General features: G+C 47.8%; 1 protein-coding gene across 2 annotated transcripts in view; it reads right to left on the bottom strand.

Annotated features, from left to right (window-relative positions):
- Positions 1 to 14,095, bottom strand: part of PRRX1 (paired related homeobox 1) — a 90,469-nt gene extending 76,374 nt beyond the window's left edge. For both annotated transcript variants that reach the window (XR_004256144.1, XM_032226148.1), the window contains exon 1: positions 13,378 to 14,095. Coding sequence is in view for 1 of the 2 variants with exons in the window: in XM_032226148.1 (XP_032082039.1) it covers positions 13,378 to 13,621 (244 nt within the window). In the remaining variant the exon portion in view is untranslated. The remainder of the gene's footprint in view (positions 1 to 13,377) is intronic.
- Between the last annotated feature and the right edge of the window lie 1,141 nt (positions 14,096 to 15,236).

The following is a 15,236-nucleotide window of genomic DNA, read 5'->3' on the forward strand; positions in this document are numbered from 1 at the left end:
TTGTTAAACAAAGATTATTTCGGTATTTCTGATACCCCAGCTTTTTTATTTGGGGAAAATAATATACTATTGGGATGTCCCTGATTCAAGTCTTTATCCCTAAGACATAAGAAAAACTCTTCTTATTTCAAATATGTTTTATTTTCATTTTCATTTCATACAGTCACATATATACTGTGCATAACCGGGGCCATATAGCATTGAGCAATAAACACAGCCATCCTTGTCAAAAATACTCCCCAAAATACAAACCCAATATACCACTTCAACCCTCCATACACCCTTTCTTTCACCCCCCTCCAACTTTCCTTTCTCCCCTCCAACATTCCCCTCTCCTACTTCCCCTCCCCCTCTATCACTCCTTTCTCCCAATACACTCCCTCCCTTCCATCTCACCCTCCTTCAGATCCTCTCTCCCACCCTCTCTCCCCCTCTTTCTTCTTTCCCTCTGCTCCTCCCTTCGGTGTATTTCTACTATCTATCAATATATTCAGCTTCTTATTTTTACACTAGAATTAAAAAGGCAACAGTATACAAGTGCAATCATGTTACTTTAAAATCTAGCACATACTATATTTCCCCCCTCCCCTCCTCCCCCCTATGACCCCACCTCCCTCCCCCCCCCCACTTCCCAGAGCCCGTACACGGTATAGCTTTAAGAAAAACTCTTCTATGTCTATCTCTTGTGGTTCACACTGCAAGGTAGGGATAATATTCTATTTTGACATGTTGGAAAATGCCTCTGATATAAAAAAAAACTTTAAATATTTAAGAAGCATTAAATAAATACTACAACAGAAATATAAAGACATCTTGATGGAAAAATTGTTGTAGAGTTACAAAATTACTGGCATCTGATGGGAGGAGAGGGGAAATGAAGATACATTATATTACCACATCTACCAATTTCAGAGCTCTTGACTCAATAGGAAAATCACAGAGAATGAAAATGTTGGCATGGCCAGTGGAGAAAGAGAGTGGATATTAAATTCCTTCACAGAAATGCACAATTGGAGGATCTACCAAATATTTAGGAACCTTATATTATTCAGACAAAATGAGAAGCTCTGGAGTCTTGCTGATTTCAGTGGCTGTTAACACTTTCAAAATGTTTCGGTGCATCTGGATTTTGGGCTGTGCAAATTTCAACAGAATGTATAATCTATTTTCATTGCAAAGGTGCATCCATAGTGACAGTCAGGCACATATTACCTTTATGGGTTCATTTTGATGACATAAGTAGAGTTATGCCATAAAACAGATTTATAGCATAAAGCTGTATACAGCAACAATAATATTACAGAATCAAAACTTATAATAGGCTCCGATATACATAGTCATCATAGCGGGTCAAGAGTGATCAGAAATCCTTGGAATTTCTGATGCTCAAGAAACAGTGAAATTAGTTATGCAAAATATGCCTATTGGACACTCATGACTCTGGAAGTGGAACTATCAGCTGGTAGATAAGTCGATCATTCCAATTCCAGGTCCATAATAGCAAGCTGGGAACCCAAATAATTTGCTTTGTGAGGTTTGACCATATGAAGGAGATGAGTGAGTGTTCATCTTCATAACCAATTGGAATGAGTCACTGGGCCACTTATATCCTTGCTGTAATCATATTTCATTAGCTATAACAATACTCTCAAATGCAAAATTAATGTTGCAGGCAAATACAATTGTACTTTAGTTCATATATAGTTTAATGCAATGGCAATATAAAATACTGTTAATTATTATATGTCAATTGTTACCTCTTAAATACTGCCTAATGTTAAAAAAAACCAATCAAACCAGAGTCAAATCCTCCTAAGATTTTATAGAATTACACTGAATCATCAACACATTCATAATGATCTATTGAAGTTAATGCAATTTTAATTGTTTGATGGATCCTCCCAAACTTTACTTAATAAAAGCCAGACCATATAGCAAGGTTCGTAGAATGTCCAGCAGTCAAGTTCAAAGGAAAAGAACTTTGAAAAGTGCAGTTATAACGCAAACTAATGATAACTATGTTGAAATTTGATACGGTTTTAGGAAGACAAAGAAAATAAAATATTTAGCATCACCAAGGTTCATCGCCACATTTTATACTATGTAAAACTATCACACATTGCGTGACAGAGGCATCATTTCAGTGTAGTTAAAAGATTAGAAATTAGAGGAAGTAAACAGATTTAATGTGGGTGATTTCCGGCTGACAGATAAAAGCATCTTTCAAGACATACTATATATGACAATATTAATTCTTCATGGAAATAGGATGCAGGCAACATTCTGATTAATTTTCTTGGGAAGGGATTTTTTTTTCTTGCAAACACAATCATGTTTTTTTTAACCTTTCTTGAGAATGGCTTTCAATCATAAAACTCTACAGGCGTAAGATTACAGTTTCACACTGATTATCAGGATTCTAGTGAATATGTTCTTAATTGTTCAGATACTTAACTGTTTTCTCCCAAATCTCTAGGGAGTCAAAAATTTGAATTCCATCTAAGCTGCAGAACAAAAAAAAAATAAACCCAGACCCAAATGAAATCAAACCTGAAAAATAAGTGGTTTCTAGACAGCGGAGCTAAGTTTTGTTGGCATATTTTATCCTGAACAATGCATTTGTTAGACCAGCTCCTCTAATCTCCTGTTTAGGCTGGAGCACAGGAAATTCTATAATCCAATAGCATGCGTCCCAAGAAAATGCTGCTTGAGTATTATGGGCATTGAGATCTCACACCTGGAGAACACAACGTTGGAGGAAAGAAAAACCTATCTGGATAGGGTTGGGGGTTAGGGGGAAATGCCTGACTTGAGGCAACCCTACTTTGTGCTGTGGTTCCTGCCTTGAGTATTTTCCGTGTGTTGAAAGAGGACAGCAGGCCCAATACACTCCGTAAAGCCAAGGGTATGATGAGAAGCGTCTCTTCATACTTTGCTAATCAATCGTGCTCACCAGTTCGATTGATAAAAGTTGAAATCCAACTGAGCATGGCTCAAGGCAACGGTCTATACACCTGCCTATCTTTTCTTTGCAAAAGTTGTTGAGGAACCAGGGCCCTACCGACCCATCTCTCGCCCCTGTTTCCTCGCTGTCCCTTCCGAACATTCCAGCCTTATTTGGAATTGTTCTGCAGCGGACTGTTCCAACCTTTGCCAACTTGGCGGAGAGTTAAGGGAGTTGCCCGACATAAGCCCGGCCGCAAAAAAAAACCCACAAAAAACTGCTCTACCTAAATCAGTGTTTCTCAACCTTGGCAACTTGAAGATGTCCGGACTTCAACTCCCAGAATTGCCCAGCCAGCGAATGCTGGCTGGGGAATTCTGGGAGTTGAAGTCCGGACATCTTCAAGTTGCCAAGGTTGAGAAACACTGTTTTAGAGTCTTCCCCTGCAAAATATACAGGATAGTTTTCTGCATGCTTAAAGCTGAAAAACAAAATTGAGACAGACAGATATGGCCTTTGTCTTGTAAAGTGCTATATTCAATATTTTAAAGGAATTCTGGGAGTTGAAGTCCGGACATCTTCAAGTTGCCAAGGTTGAGAAACACTGACCTAAATCCTGAAGCCTGCCTGGTTTTGCTGTGCTGTCCCAGCCAACGGCTATTAGAAGCAAATGTGGTTCCAGCGAAAACAACGGAGTTCCTCCCGATATGGATTTCGCCTGGCCTCTAAACGTGAGACTCTTGATCGGACTCTCTTCTATAAAGCTTCTTCTATCAAGGTAATGGATTACATTTAAAGGACCACTGAGCTTTTCCTTCCACTCGAAGACAACGCTGTTATACGTCTTTATTCAGAAGTAACTCTCTCCTTTCCTCCTCTCCACCCGCCCGACCTTGGGAATTCTCCTGCAGCTTTTTGCGTGCAGCTTTTTTTGACTCTGTAGCGTTCAGGAGATCCAGCCAGTCTGGTCGCCCGTTTGCTTCCACCGCGAAGGCTCCCATCTCTGGGCAACCCGAAATGGCAGGATTTAAGATTCGAGGCTGCAGTGAGAAACCCTTTCAACCTGAGATTTCCTCCGAGATAAGGTGGAGTAGCGTAAATGGAAATTGAATTGAATTGAATTGAATTTATTATATTTCTATGCCGCCCTTTTCCCCCGAAGGGGACTCAGGGCGGCTCACAACCCAAGTCAAGGGGAGGGGGTACAAATAAGGAATAAAAAAGACGAACAAAACAATACCACAATTTAAAAAACACACAACAACCATACCATTCGAGGGGGGACAAGAGCTCATTAGCCCCAGGCCTGTCGGAACAGCCAGGTTTTAAGGGCTTTGCGGAAGGCCTGGAGGGTGGTGAGGGTTCGAATCTCCAACTCGTTCCAGAGAGCGGTGTTGGAGGTGGCTTATGTAGGAATGCGTCATTTTCCAGCCAACCTCTCTTGCAGGCCTTGGGGTTAATCGGCCCTTGAACTTACTGAAAAGACAACGGAGGCTTTTTTTTATTGTCTTTTGTTAGTTGTCTTTTAGAGGGCTTCTGCTAGGTTGCAAAGATAGGGAAACAAAGTGGATTCTCGGTCTTCATTCTGTGCTGGGCAGATCACTAGAGAGCATCTTAGCTGCTACAAAAGGGGCTCTGAATTCCGAACCTCATGAATGAAATCAATCAGATTTCCTCAATAACTCTTGCAAAATACATTGCTGGGGCTGATCTCCTTATCTAGAGCAGTGTTTTTCAACCACTGTGCCGTGGCACACTAGTGTGCCGTGACATAGTGTAAGGTGTGCCGTGGGAAAAACACTTTATATATAGTCAATATAGGCACAGAGTTAAAAAATTTTAACATTTTCTAATGGTGGTGTGCCTCGTGATTTTTTTCATGAAAAAAGTGTGCCTTTGCACAAAAAAGGTTGAAAAACACTGATCTAGAGGGACTTTATCTTCATCTCTAACATCCCCGATATATCTGGGGAAACTTGTTGGGCCGTGAGCTGCGAAAGAGAAGGCGGCAGACCGATCCCGTGCCTAGGATTAAGACACCTCTTACTTGCAGGTAACAAGGAAAACTAAGTAGTAGTAGAAATCAAGAATATAAAAATGTTATTTCCAATTGTCCCCTTTTGTTCCCGATACGTGTCCCCATAGGCTAGGCCCGCGCAGTGGAAACTACTTTTACCTTCGCCCCACACGTTAAAATACACTTCAATAAAACCAACCGTAAATGTCACTGAAGTGATGTAGGCCCATGTGCTGACTAGCTAGGTTTGGATTTGGATTTTATTCAATTTGTAGGCCGCCCTATTCCCCGGAAAGGGACTCAGGGCGGCTGAACAAAGCCAAGGGAGGGGAAATTACAAAAAAGTAAGACAAAGACAAACAGACAATAGAAACAATTTAAAAGCACAACAGACACAGCAAATTCGAGTAGTGGGGGGGACTCAACCCCAGGCTTGCTGGGACAGCAAGAAGGAAGGCCTGAAGGGTGGAGAGGGTCCGAATCTCCACGGGGGAGCTCGTTCCAAAGGGCCGGGGCAGCCACAGAGAAGGCCCTCCTCCGAGTAGTCGCCAGCCGACATTGGCTGGCAGATGGAATATGGAGGAGGCCTAATCTGTGGGATGGAATGGGTCTGTGGGAGGTAATCGGCAGAAGGCGGTCTCTCAAGTACCCAGGTCCAATACCATGTAGGGCTTTATAAGTAATAACTAGCACCCTGAAGCGTATCCGGAGACCAATCGGTAGGAGGATAGGTGTAATGTGGGTGTACCGGGGTGCATCCACAATCGCTGGCGCGGCTGCATTCTGGACCAGCTGGAGTCTCCGAACACTCTTCAAGGGCTGCCCCTTGAAGGTCCGGTGGTCATAGCCGCCCTCCTTTCGGGGTATTAAAAAAGACCCCAATTCACACAACAGATGGCTGGGAGACTATTGTTCTTTTCCTTACTTACAGCTGCAACTTGCTCACTTGCTCCGGCTACCTCCGGAGGCTTCTTTCAAGGTATCGGGCGATTTTCACAGTCCGTTAGCTCCTGGGCTTCCGAGGTACAACCTCACCCACAACCACCGGGCAGTACAGCCAAAGCGAGCAATTAGCTTATATAGTTCGTTGCGTGAGGCACTGCATTCAGGGAGGGTGAAACAAATTAATCATGGCCAAACATGTCGTGGGAACCCTAAGTTTCAAGGAGTTTCCTTCTCACCCTGGCCATGCAGCTTTACTTCTTGCTCGGGTTAGGAGGCATATTTAGAAGGGGGAACGGCGGACGATGGAAGGAAGACCGAGGGCCCCCGCAGCCAATTTCTCCGGAGGATTCTGGGGCAAGGCTCGGCCTTTTTCTAAACGGCCGGCCAGAGCACTAGCCACTGAACTCCGCTTCCCCTTCAAGTACGATGCGGGGAGTTCCGCGGCGCCTCTTACTGGACACTGGGACCTCACCAGATCCGTAATTGCGGAAGAACTCCGGCTACGCCCGAGCAAGCGGGGGGACAGAGAAGCCAATGTTCCCTAAAACACAGAAGACCTCCCGCCGCTGCTTCAAGACAAGCGGAGGAAGGGTGGGGACGGGACAGGGGGCTCTCGTGCCTTCCTCATCTCGAGCGGAGATGCTGAGGACGAGGAGATCAAGATAGCCCTGCCTCGGCCAACGCATCTGACTGGGGATCGGCAGCGTTTCGAAGCAAATCCTCGAGTGCCGTGAACTGAAAAGAAAGCGAAGCAACTTCCTTTTGGATCAAATGAGACGCCAATGGTGTAAAAAATACGGCTCGGTCGTTAAAGCGGTAGAGAAACTACCCTTGCAGGCCTTGAAACCCGTTTCCTTTGCAAATTAAGTGAAAAAAGGGGGGAATTGTTGGATTTAGGGGAACCACGAGGTGGACTGCTATTAATCTGTGTGTGTTTTAGAAGTGTGTGCTCTCTTTTTACGCGCGTACTATTGAGCAGAGACCAACACTGTTGAATGAAAGTTGTGTTTTATTGCTTTATTTTTTTCTCATTCACGCATTGTCTTGTTTTGTCTTGCACTCCCCCTCCCATGAATTGTAAGCCGCCCTGAGTCCCCTCAGGGAAAAGGGCGGCCTATAAATCACAAATAAAATCTAAATCTTAAAAAAAACACCAAGTATTCGTTATCCGGGACTGCTGCGGCACGTTTGCCTCCCTGGCCTTGTTCCTGTGAAAGTACTGTGGAGGTATTTATAGTTTGAAAGAATATTTCGGAGTGCTTCAAAGCGATTAAGCCATTCCTCTAAACGCTACCACCATTTACCGCACAAAAATCGATCCCGCTTGATGAGAGAATGTGGATCTGAATCGATTCATTCGAGAAAGAGTTCAGCTCAGTTGTAGAACGCACTTAAAATCCTATGTGGAAAAAAGCCATCACTGGAATCAATGCAGAGCACCCGTTTTCCCTAAACCAGATTGGGTGGCAGTCAAAGTATCGCACTCCTTAAATCTTTTAAAAGGAAAATCGCAGACAAATTAATGTGTACTGCAAAAGAGGCTGGGGAGGTTATTCATTCTTAACCCTCTTTAGCCCAATAAACAACTGCTTTTAAATCGCAGTCAATGAAAGTTCTTAGTTTAAGGCTGGATTTTAGTCAAGGGCATTGCTTTTTCACCCGTTAATAGAGGAATAAAATAAATCGGATCTAAATAGCTCACTCAAAACAAATTCACACTTAAAAGGGAAGAACCTTTTCCATCAGTGGAGGTCGGATAACAGTTACTAATCCCAGGTCGGATAACAGTTACTAATAACCAAATCAGGAGCTGATATTTTAGAAGGGGGGGGGGAGAGAAGCATCAGGTAAATAGGCACCCTGCCCCCAATTCCAGATGTTTTTTTTTCTGACCCAATCGCTATCACTTGGATCAATTTCAGTGGGTAACCAAGACTATTTCCTTAAGGGCGAATGTTCTGGTTTTATTCGGACCGCAGCCCAGTGTTCTCCAACAAAGTTTTCATTTACCCAGACATCTGCTGAAGCTGAATGTTGAAGGGCTTCTTAATTAATTAACAGGCAGGAAAGTGGTTCTGAAGTAAGATAATGAACAGCGCTGAACTATCTGCAACGATTATTGCAATCCTCCCGACCTGCCAGGGGTATGCTAATTCCTTCTGGAAAAACTCCCGCGAAGCAAATGTGTGTTGACCTCGACAACTTGTGTTTTGTTTGTTTTGTTTATATCTGAATAATTGCCATGGGCTCTAAAGGATCCTCCCCCGCCCCCCATCTCATTGACATTGTGTACGCGAGGATGGCAAAGCTTTGCAGTAAGAGACAATAGGAAAAGCAAATCAGGCTCCCTCAGGATCTGAAATCCATAACTGCATTTTTTGATTGGCGGAATCCAGAACGCCGGGGATAGAAAGGATTTTTGAGATAGAAAGGATTTTCCATCAGGTCCTAGAACAGTGTTTCTCAACCTTGGCGACTTTAAGTCCTGTGGACTTCAACTCCCAGAATTCCCCAGCCAGCACAGCTGGCTGGGGAATTCTGGGAGTTGAAGTCCACAGGACTTAAAGTCGCCAAGGTTGAGAAACACTGTCCTAGAATATCCTTTCATTCAGATAGATATTCATCACTCAGATAATTATCATAAACATTTTTTTTAAATCCAGGCAGAAATGCCAAAAACTTTGTTACCTGCAAATGGGCAAACGTATATTTGCGGGCGACAACTGAGTCAAACCTGCTTATACCTTGCTCTAGTTAGAATGTAATTCATGTAATTCAAAGACACCAACTCATTGTTCAGTGGTAGCTTTCCTTCTTTAAAAAAAAGAGCTTGGATTCCTTTTACCTAGTGAGTTGTTTCGCTTTTAATTGTCAAATGGCCAGATTAACTTCAGACCTGCTATTCACAAGCGGATGTTTCTCGCTACTAGTAGGTGAGAAAGTCATGCATTTAAGAGACTCTAGGCCTGGTACTCCTTCCTTAACGTCCTGGAGGAAGGTGTTCTGCGGCTGGCTCAGAGTCCCCAAGACTTAAGTTATGTAACTTTTTCTTGTGCTTTGCCTCTGAGGATGTGCGGCTGCGCCCGAAGGAAAGATCCTTATCAGCTGCGCAATTCATCAACAGCTAAATAATTCATCCTCCTGTGATCGGGATGAATAGGGAACTACAGAGAGAACTGCAACTTCAAGCCAGTCTTATAAAATTCTCTCTGCAAGATAGGAAAGCTGAGAAGAAAAGAAGAGGATAAAGAATTCAAAATTCAGATGCGGTCAGGTCATTTTCATTCTTCCAAGTTTTCTGATTTAGTTCTCCAAAAGTCACAACATCTTTGGGAAACTATCTTTTTTTTTTTAAGTGATGGAATATCAACCAATGCATCCGTTTATTCAACTCAGACTCCTATCCCTCCAAATCGATTCCATCCCTGAAGGACCCTCAAGACCGCCCTCCCATCATTTCTTCAACGAGGCCTCTCCCCGACCTCTTCCCTCGCTAATCTAAGCTTCCAGCCTGGGCAAAGGAGAACGGCTGGGGTGAAGACCTCCCTTTCTCTTAGCCAGGGAGAAAGAGGCGGCATGCCCTCTTCCCCAGGAAGGATGAATGAGGGTCTTCCCAGAACACAGAAGTTCACCAATAAGCTCGTCGCCGCCGCCACCCCCGTCCCCCCATTTCCCCCTTCTTCTTCTGCCGATGGTTCATAGCCCTGTCTATGGTCTTTCTTTCCTTGGGTGCGTCTTTCCCCCCTGGATCTTCCTCCCTCCCTCTCAGGGGACAAAGAAGAAGCCGCTTGCTGGAAAGAAGCTTCACTCAGGAGCAGATTCTTTTCAAGGACCGTAGTGTCAAGATCGGACATCCCCCTTATATGGGGACGCAGGGTTTGGCTTAGCTGATTAGTTGGTGAGCGGTGCTAATTGTCTCCTGGTGCACAAATTCACGAGGTAGCAAAAAGTTAACGGCTCAAATATCCTACACAGAAAACCTTAGCAGGATACCATTGTGCCCCATTCCGCTGGGTCTCCTAATCCCACCGGGACATACTTTGTGACAGTTCCGGGGAAAAAAAGCTTTACATCAGACCAGAGGCTGGCTAATAGTCCTCCTAGAGAGCCCGACTTTCTCCCGAATCTGCCGGCTTTGTCCAGCAAGTAGGACGGCATAACGGGAGTCTCCCTTACCTTGCTCGAGTCGGTGATTCCCCTTTTTCACCGACATGAACGTACAGTAAAACAGTAAGTTACTGGGAGTTCTGCTTTTTACATTCTGGCCAAAACTCCCTTCATCGAAAAGGACCCCTAAGCCTGTGTTTCTGACGCTCAAATAACATTTCAAGGGTACTCAAAAGTGCAGACGGATCAGATTTAAGAGACCAAAGTAGCATTCCCCTCCCTATAAAGTATAAAGTAAACCGGGGGAGGGGGGGCATTTTGTGCAGGGAATTTAGGTGGCGTTGAAACGCTTCTCCTCTTCAGCACGACTGGTCCTCCAAACTCTAGTCCCTCATTCTCATTCCCAGTCGGTTATTTTTGGGAGGGGGATTCCTTGAGATGATACTTAACCCTTTTTTTTTAAAGTACTATTACCAGACTTCACTTCCAGGGCTGCCTTTCACCTCTGGAGAGTACTGAAAGTTATTCCTGGAAGAATCTCTATTATCGCACACTCATTTCTGACTCCCAAGTCCCAATGTTTGTTTGTTTGTTTGTTTGTTTATTATATTTATATGCCGCTCTTTTCCCCCAAGGGGACTCAGGGCGGCTCACAACTCAAACCAGGGAAGGGGGATACAGACAAAAAATTAAAAAACGACACATAACAATGCATAATTTAAAACACACGACAGTCATACCATTCGAGATGGGGGCAACAGCTCTTTAGCCCCAGGCCTGTCGGAACAGCCAGGTTTTAACGGCTTTGTGGAAGGCCTGGAGGGTGGTGAGGGTTCGAATCTCCACGGGGAGTTCGTTCCAGAGGGTCGGAGCAGCCACAGAGAAGGCTCTCCTCCAGGTAGTCGCCAGTCGACACTGGCCGGCGGATGGAATTCGGAGGCCTAATCTGTGGGATCTAATCGGTCTAGTGGAGGTAATTAGCAGCAGGCGGTCTCTCAAGTACCCAGGTCCAATACCATGAAGGGCTTTATATGGATTTATTCCAAGAAAATCCACCTATTATAGTGGAACGTCTTCCTTAAAACTCCTGAGACCGACCTGGTTTAAGGCGGCCTGCTCTGGTCGGCCTAATGGTTCAGGGCAACAGGCCAGGGGAGTCGGAAGTGAGTCGATTGCATCGAGGGGAGCGGTGCGAGACGGCTTCGTATCCCTCAGAGGCAACTCACTCTCTGGGCACAAGCCGAGGGGAAGCTTTTGGAGCCAGCCTGGGGCTCGGCTCGCTCCGCTCAGGCCTCAAAACCATTCCCAAGGTTGGAGAAAAACCTCTGTGGGTCGCGCATGCAACCTTTCCGCAGCGACCGGGTGGGTCCGCTGGAAGTTTCCTATCCTTAATACCCCTGAGCTGAAGGTGCCCTGAAGGATACATGCCACCCTTCCGCAGCCAAGGCAGATCGATGGAAGCGGCACCCCGTTTCCTCACTAGCGATTGATAACGTTTCCTAATTGATAACGTTTCCACCCGAATGAAGCCGGGTGTTGTTAAGTGATTGAATAAGAAACTGAAAAATGCTTCCATTTCTTCTGGTCAAGAAATGGAAACAGATTTTGAAAGGGTTCGGTGAGAAGCACCGGGGGGGGGGGGTAGAGCGGAAGAAAGGCAGATTCAGGGGAGCAAGGAAGGGCCCGCGAGACAAGCCCCTCAAAGCTCTGCTTGACGGCTCGAACTGATGCCTAGAGAGAGTCTCCCGCTCCGGCTTGGTCTGCGATTTGCAGCAGAAGGCCGGGGAAGGGGCCCTGGGTGGGCGGGAAGCAGCAGCTCCTGGCGGATCTGGAGTGTTTCCAAAAAGAAGGGACCCAACTTCAATTTTTCCGGCAACTGAGCGGCCATCTGTCTGCCTTGGGCCTCCAACCCCCCCAGCCGAGGGTCGCTGAGGCTTCAGCAAAGCCTTCGGCGGTGGAGATTGGGACCCTCACCACCCTCCAGGCCTTCCGCAAAGCCCTTAAAACCTGGCTGTTCCGGCAGGCCTGGGGCTAATGAGTTTTTGCCCCCCCCCCTCGAACGGTATGGTTGTTGAGTGTTTTAAATTGTGGTATTGTTTTTTTCGTGTTCTTTTTTCTTATTTGTACACACACACCCCTTGGTTGTGAGCCGCCCTGAGTCCCCTCCAGGGAATAGGGCGGCATAGAAATATAATCAACTCAACTCAACTCAACTCACGCTGCACGTTTGAAGGACAGACTTGAGGGCCCCTCTCGCCGGAGCCGCTCACTTTTTGCCCTCCTTCCCAACTCGGCCACCGATCCCTGCCTGGGGAGGGTGCTTGTCTTTCTTCATAGACTTTTCGGAGGGGCACTTCGACTCAGGCCAGACTTTTTCGAAGGAGCGCGCCTGGCGCCCTCGCTCCAAATTCCCAAATCCTTGGAGCCGAGGACTTGCCCGGGAAAGAGGCCGCGCGCCTGGAAGCTTTGCGGCCTGATGGCCAAATGCTGTGCATGCTTACTTGGAAGTAAGTCCCTGGTGTCCGCCAAGACTCCCCCACCCTCTCCAAAAAAAACGAGGACCATTAAAACTTCAACTGTGGGGCGCGAACGGGTGGGTCCGCTGGAAGTTTCCTATCCTTAATATCCCTGAGCTGAAGGTGCCCTGTATTTCCCCTTTTCTTGGATTGTAAGCCGCCTCTCACAGGACTGGAGGAGCCTTTATAACCTGAGAAAAAAGTCCCTCTCTCCCTCTCTCCCCCTCTGCCTCTCCCTCCCTCCCTCCCTCCCTCCCTCTCTCTCTCTCTCTCTCTCTCTCTCTCTCCCCCTCTCCCTCTCTCCCTCTCCCCCTCCCTCCCTCCCTCTCTCTCTCTCTCCCTCTCTCTCTCGTTGGCTCCCCGTTATCGTTTCACGCCTCGCCACAAAATGTGAAGAAAGTGGGGACGTGAATTTGCGAAGCCAGTGTAGGCGAAGTCAGAATGGAGTCATTATGATTAAACCGGTCTGGATTCGTGAACGAAAGGAAAGAAAGGGAAACTACGTTCGTGGGAACGCGATTAGGAGGTAATTTGTTCCTGCTAACCGGCAGAGACCGCATACCCAAAGCCCTGGAATGGGTAGACTTTCCCCCTTCCAAACGCATCGTTTTAAAAAACGGAGCAGCATGGTTTCCGCGCGTACGCATCGGCTTGATCCTTCCTCTCTCTCTCGCCCGGGAAACGCCCGTGTCACGCGTGGGTGTACACGTGCGTGTCTAAGAAGCCGGGTTCCTGGATCGATGCTTAGCTGTCAGACGACCGTTTGTTCCGCAGCCATCCGAAAGGGAGGGCAAAAGAGCGATCTGGAGAAGCGCGCGGCCCCGCAGCCGCGGCTCGGACACACTTACCGTCCTGCTGCTGAGTATCACTGCCGCTGGTCAGCCCCGGCGACTCCAGGAGACTCCGGCCGCTTTCCCCGACGCCCTCGTCGGTCTGAGCCGCCACCAAGTCGCCGGCTTCCTCCAGATCCAACAGGTGGCTGACCGAGAAGTTCTTCTTTGCCTGCAGGCTGTCGAGGTTGCCGGGGCTCTCCAAGCGCGTGGCTAAGACGGCCGGCTGTCTCTCCAGGACGTGCCCGTAGCTGGAAGTCATGGCTTGGCCTCCCCCGACCGTGTAGGAGGAGGGCAGCCAAGGCAGAGGAGGACGGACGGAGTCCCGGACGAAAGGCGCCCGGCCAAGCCCGCCGGCCACTGTTGCTTCCCGGGACCGCGAGGCTGCTCAAGATGGGGAAGCCGCGCGGAGCGGCCCAAAGCCCGGCGGATCAGCCGCGTCCTGCGCCTCTTCAGCCCCAGCAAAGGTCGACTGAAGCGTGCACCCCGCCTGTGTCTCCCTAGCCGGCCGCGCTCCTTGGATAGCCGGGCGAGCAACCGAGGCGCCCAGGGGCAGACGTCTTGCCGAGGCTTCCCGCCGGCTTAGCGGCGCAGCTGAGCTCCTTGCCCGCGAGCCGAGGGAAGAGGGCTGCCTGGGGGAAGTGCGCTAGCTCCGCTGGGCTTCCTTCTGCCACTTGGAACAGCCTGGCAAGCGGGCGGGCGGGGCAGCTCCAGGGCCCTCGGGAGGGCAGAGCCAGACTTAACAGGAGCCTCTAATTACGTGGCAAAGGCTTTGTGCTCTTTCTGACGTTTCACAGACCTCCTTCCTCCCCCCCCACCGCCCCCGCCTCCCCCCTTCCAGCCCGGCCTCGGAGAACCCACCCTCGCATTTAGGGATCCACTCCCCCCCTCCCCCGAACGCGCGCGCGTGCCCATTTCCCCGCAAAGAGCCAATAACTCCCCCCCCCCCGCGCGCCAGTCGAAAGCTGGGAAGCCCAGGCGGACGCCGGAGAGGACTCCCGAGCCCGGCTGCTTATTTGCTTTGCTAATTAACGGCTGGAGGAAGATTAGTTGAAGGTCCTGCCGGGGAATCTCATTTGCATGGCGGGAGGGAGGGCGGGGGGCTCTTTAGGAAAGCATGCCGGGCGTGGCTAAATCAACTTCACTTCTCTTAGACCTTTAATATACATATTTTCCCTTCTTGCCCCCCCAAAGTGTTGCTTCGGAGCCGCTAAAACAAAGGAGAGGAAAATGGAACAGCGCGTACGAGCGTTTGGTTTCGACCTAGCCGAGGGGGGAAATATAATACAGGGTTAGCAATAGTTAGACTTATATACCGCTTCATAGGGCTTTCAGCCCTCTCTAAGCGGTTTACAGAGTCAGCATATTGCCCCCAACAACAATCCGGGTCCTCATTTTACCCACCTCGGAAGGATGGAAGGCTGAGTCAACCCTGAGCCTGGTGGGATTTGAACAGCCGAACTGCAGTCAGCTGAAGTAGCCTGCAGTGCTGCATTTAACCACTGCGCCATCTCGGCTCATAGCGTTATCTAGTCCAGTGTTTCTCAACCTTGGCAACTTGAAGATGTCCGGACTTCAACTCCCAGACTTCAACTCCCAGAAGTCCGGACATCTTCAAGTTGTCAAGGTTGAGAAACACTGATCTAGTCCATTATGCACTGGAGTGCATCCCGACATGAATGGCTCAGTGAAAAGGTCTTGTTTGGGGCCTTTTGCTCAACTGTCATTTCGAACGACTCAGAGTCAGGCTTCCTGGGACAACAACAGACTGGCTCTTGGCTCACACATTTTGGTCTGATCTCTCTGCAGCCCCCGCCTTAAAATAGCCATGTATATAGCAAATGACAGCACCCTGCCGACCTGTACGAATCTTGAGA

The sequence above is a fragment of the Thamnophis elegans genome, chromosome 11 (assembly GCF_009769535.1).
Source record: "Thamnophis elegans isolate rThaEle1 chromosome 11, rThaEle1.pri, whole genome shotgun sequence".
Classification (NCBI taxonomy): Eukaryota; Metazoa; Chordata; class Lepidosauria; order Squamata; family Colubridae; genus Thamnophis; species Thamnophis elegans.